The 4,738-nt window shown below is 43.3% G+C and overlaps 1 protein-coding gene across 1 annotated transcript in view; it reads right to left on the reverse strand.

Annotated features, from left to right (window-relative positions):
* The window catches only part of MSH4 (mutS homolog 4), a 32,008-nt gene extending 29,334 nt beyond the window's left edge, over nucleotides 1-2,674 (reverse strand). Inside the window, 2 exon segments of the mRNA XM_033151107.1 lie at nucleotides 425-544; nucleotides 2,456-2,674. Coding sequence (XP_033006998.1) covers nucleotides 425-544; nucleotides 2,456-2,674 — 339 coding nt within the window.
* Between the last annotated feature and the right edge of the window lie 2,064 nt (nucleotides 2,675-4,738).

Below are 4,738 nucleotides of genomic sequence, written 5' to 3' on the forward strand. Positions count from 1 at the left end.
GCAATGGGACTTTCCCTTCTTCTTTGTCCCTGCAGCCCCAAATTTATCCTGAGGGTGTGGGGACCATCTTCAGAGTGAATTTGGGGAGGCTGTGGGGGACAGATAAGAAGTCCCAGTTACAGGTAGGTAGCCGTGTTGGTCTGCCATAGTCAAAACAAAATAAATAAATAAAAATTCCTTCCAGTAGCACCTTAGAGACCAACTAAGTTTGTTCTTGGTATGAGCTTTCATGTGCATGCACACTTCTTCAGATCTGAAGAAGCATGCATGCACATGAAAGCTCATACCAGAACAAACTTAGTTGGTCTCCAAGGTGCTACAGATAAGAAGTCCATTCATGTAGTGCTGCCCCAACTATTTTCCAGTATTTACAACCTATCTGTGTAAATATCAAGATGTACAAATTATAGTAGGTGAACTTCACCTGAATATCCCATAAAAGGAGTCCCGTTTCTGCACCCTGTTCTACTAGAGTAGAGAGGTGTTTTCGTACTCGAGAAATATGCAGAGCTCGGGTTGAAGAAGAGCTTGTCAATTCACTGTGCTAATGTTTTTCTGCATAGGAACTCCTTGTCTCCAAAGTAGGACTCTATAATAAGAATAAAAAATAATGCTCTTAAAGAGAAATTTAGAATTAGTGATTGCAATGTTTGCTTTCCATAGAGATAGTTTGCAACAATAGCTTGTAAGAACAATATTGATCCTGTTAAATTCAATGTAAAATTACTATGAGACCTGTACAGAATGATCACCTAACAAATAATTTAGGATGTTCTAACATATTTGGAAAATCAAGATACTGAATCAGTTCTGTTATATATCATTGTACCTTTCCCTCTAACACATTATTTCTGGCCTTTTATACTATTTACATATACTGGATCTTGAACTGTATTTGGTAAAGGGACCCCTGACCATTAGGTCCAGTCGTGTCCTGACTCTGGGGTTGCGGCGCTCATCTTGTGTTACTGGCCGAGGGAGCCAGCGTAAGCTTCCGGGTCATGTGGCCAGCATGACTAAGCCACTTCGGCGAACCAGAGCAGCACACAGAAATGCCTTTTACATTCCCGCTGGAGCGGTACCTATTTATCTACTCTGCACTTTGACGTGCTTTCGAACTGCTAGGTGGGCAGGAGCTGGGACCGAGCAATAGGAGCTCACCCCGTCGCAGGGATTTGAACCGCCAACCTTCTGATCAGCAAGCCCTAGTCTGTGGTTTTAACCCACAGCGTTTTAAATGGGCTTAATTAAGAAATCATTTTGGATGGGAATACAGCCTTAGCATTGGGTTTTTTTTATTGGTTTGAGTGGATGAATAGTTTGATTTACAATGCAATCATACATGTATATTCATGACAGAGTGGGGATGAATAGTTTGATTACAATGCAATCCTTACATGTATATTCATGACAGAGTGGGATTTTTGAACCCTGACCGCCCAGGTCCTAGTCCAACACTCTAACCACTATACCACACTGGCTTTCTAGAGTACTTCTGCTATGGAGCAGCTGTATAAATTAATAGGAAACAAATATGAGGAAAGCAAATGGCCACTTAGAGAAGGATCCAATATAATTTTCCTTGATGCTTGAATTTGTTTAGTGGGATTGTTTATTTAATGTTTCAATGGTTTGCAAACTGCTTTGAGATTTTTTCTTTAAATTATAAAAAAATCAGTGTGGTGCAAGCAAATTTTTATTCGTAAGGTGTGGCCCGGATTGAAAAAAGTTGGGAGAACAGCTTACCTACTGTTAAGTCATGTTCATTAATTTCAAAGGGTTTTCTCTGAATAGAACACTGGAAATAACCTAGTGCGTACAATTGCAGCCATAGTGGAATTGAGTGTTTAGGTGCAGTGAGTGGATTTTGTAAATGTCCAAAAAATTATTTACTACCCTAGTTTGATCTTACACATTTTTGAAAGATGTGGGGAGTTTTCACTTGCAAGCAGTTTTCACATGCCTTTCAGCTTCTTTGAATGGTCCTGGATCATGTGCAACCGTTGTTAATGAAAGGCAGCAGGGAGAAACAGAGAAAATGCTTTGTGGCAAATACAAAAATCTTACATTCGCATCTTACAGGTAAGAGGAAATGCAAACCACATTTTTTTTTACTGGAAAACATTTTTCTAGGTATGTGAATAAAGACCCGGTGCCACTGTTCAATAGGCGCACACACACAAAATTAAAACTTGGCAGATCATAAGTTATGTGAATAAAACCCAGAATATGGGGTCTTCTGGAAGAGCCAGAAGATAGACGAAATCTGTAATTGTGCAGCATTTAACCAATTTACAGCGCTGCAACTGAGGTGGTTTTGGGAAAGGAGAGGCATAGCTGAACACGTCCTTAGGTTGCTTATCAACACAACCAGTTGTTATTTTGCCTTTGAACCCTCAGAACTCAAGCTGACGGTGTGTCTGTTTTAACCCAGAGGAGAGAAACTGCCTCCCACCTTCCAGCCCCCTTGAGAGGAAGGGAGCCATGAAGCTGCTACGGGAGCCTCGGTCTCTCTGAGGGCGAAGGGGCTGCTCGTCCGAGGAAGACAGAGGGTCGCCGCCGCCGCCAGCCGGCGTCTGCTCCAACCCGAGCAGGCCACGGGGCCGCCGCTCCGCGCAAGGCGAAGAAGAGGAGGGAGCAGAGAATGAGGTGGAGGCTGCCGAAACCTCTCCATCCGGAGGCTTGTTCAAACGTCTCCCCACCCTGAAACCAGCAGAAGCGGCCTTGAAGCCTTCACGGGTTCATTCCCCCCGCACCCTTGCACAGAACCAGGAATCCGCACGGCGGGAAAAACGGTTGAACGGGCTGCTCCATTTCAGCCAGCAGAGGGGGGGGGGAGAAGGTTGGTAGCTTTTGTTACTGTCAACGACAGTAAAGACATAGGTACACCTCACCTACATCCACGCGACTCTAGTTTCCTTCTTTAAGGGGATTTACCACCACCCTCCACATGGAGAGCATTGCAAAATAAAAATGTGATTCCCCTGCACCCCGGGTGCAGGTTTAAAGTGGTACGGTCCATGCCTATTGAGGCTTCAGCGCGGCACGGGAAGGGCGAGCGGCCCCAATGCCTTTGCCTTAGTGCCGGCCAGAGGTTCGTGAAGTGCGGCAGCGCCGCTTCTCCCTTTGATCTTTCTTCCTGCCTCTTAGGCCGAACAGCATGCGGCCTTCCCTTTATTTGAATTAAACTCGTTGTGTTCTGAAGGGTACAGGACAACGCATGCATCCTAAGAAGTAAAAAAATGGTGGAAATTGTAGCCCAATTTTGGAAGGCAGCACCTCGCTGTCCCCAACTTGGGAATGACTCACAAAGTAATTTTCTATTCCCTCGTCCTATCTGCAGCCCCCCCCCAAAAAAAAAAAACTTGCAAGGAATTTCTTTCTATCTGCAGAATGTGGGTAGGGAAAACTGAAAACACAAGTTTATGCAGTTTCCTATGCTTGCTTATTTCCCAACAGCCCCAGCTTTCACACCAAATCGTTCTATCTTCCAGATTTGGGGTGGGGGGCTCAAGTGGCTGCATGAGTGGCTTTCATGAACTTCCTGCAGTTTCACTAAGCAAAATACACTTTAAACCTAATTTACACTACAGTATTTGCTTGCATACTACTACTAATCTGACACCGTTAGAAAGGCTGGGGGGGGTGAGGATAGGGGCTTGAGTTTATGCAAAACATTGCCATAAATTCAAGCTAAAGATCTATCAAACCAGCCAAGGTGAAGCTGTGATGAACAGAAAAAATTGTATACTGCAGTAGGGATGGTGTATGTGCATTAGAGATACTGTAGTGGTTAGGCATTTCAGTCATAAGCACTGGCCTTTCTGCCCTCCAAGCAGATTAATTTCTCCCCCCCCCTTCAGGATACATTATGTCTCAAAGGGGTTCTCATTTCTTCAACACGTGTAGATTTTTTAGCACCACTGTCCTTTATCTGTAATTAGTACCAAAATGTCTGGCTTTCACTTCAAATCTAAAATATTGCAGATGCAGACAATGTAACAGATGTTAATGTCCCCTTGTACAACAAGACTTTTCTCTCATCCTACATCTTCTCTGGAGATTTTAGAGGGCCTGCAAGTGAGAGGAGATATCTCCTATGAGGATCATTTGGGAGAGCAAAGGGAAAGGAAGCCTCATTGCAGAGACATAAATCCTTGTGCTAATAGAACTTCATTGGATATAACCTGTCCTATTTCCAGTTCTGATGTGCACTATTCTGAAGCAGTGCCAAGGATGCAAGCATAATAATCAATTAAGAGCAGCTGGATAAAGCCAAAGGTCCATCTAACCTAGCACTGCTCTTGTGGTGGGCAGGTGCCTCAGCCCACAAGCAGACCTGAAAGCATTAGAACTTTCCTCACTTGTAATCCATAGCAACATAGCCTTACCCCGCCCATGAATTGGTCTAATCCTCTTTTAAAACTATCCTAGTTCTCAGGCATCACTACATCTTGTGAGAGTCATTTCAACAATTTAACTATCTACTGTGTGAAATTATTTTGCCCTTCCTCAAGTTCTACTGTTAGAAAGGGAGACAACCATCTCTCTTGTACTTTCTCCACAAAATGCATAATTTTGTAAACTTCAATCAATGGCCGCCCTTGCTTACTTTTTCTTAAGCAGAAAGCCCCAAATGTCATAACCATTCGAAACCAATTTTTTGCAAATGATGACTTATCAACAAGAAAAGTACAAACAACATTTTTTCCAACATTTTTAGTACTTCAAGTATTTA

This window comes from Lacerta agilis, chromosome 6 (genome assembly GCF_009819535.1).
Source record: "Lacerta agilis isolate rLacAgi1 chromosome 6, rLacAgi1.pri, whole genome shotgun sequence".
Lineage (NCBI taxonomy): Eukaryota > Metazoa > Chordata > Lepidosauria > Squamata > Lacertidae > Lacerta > Lacerta agilis.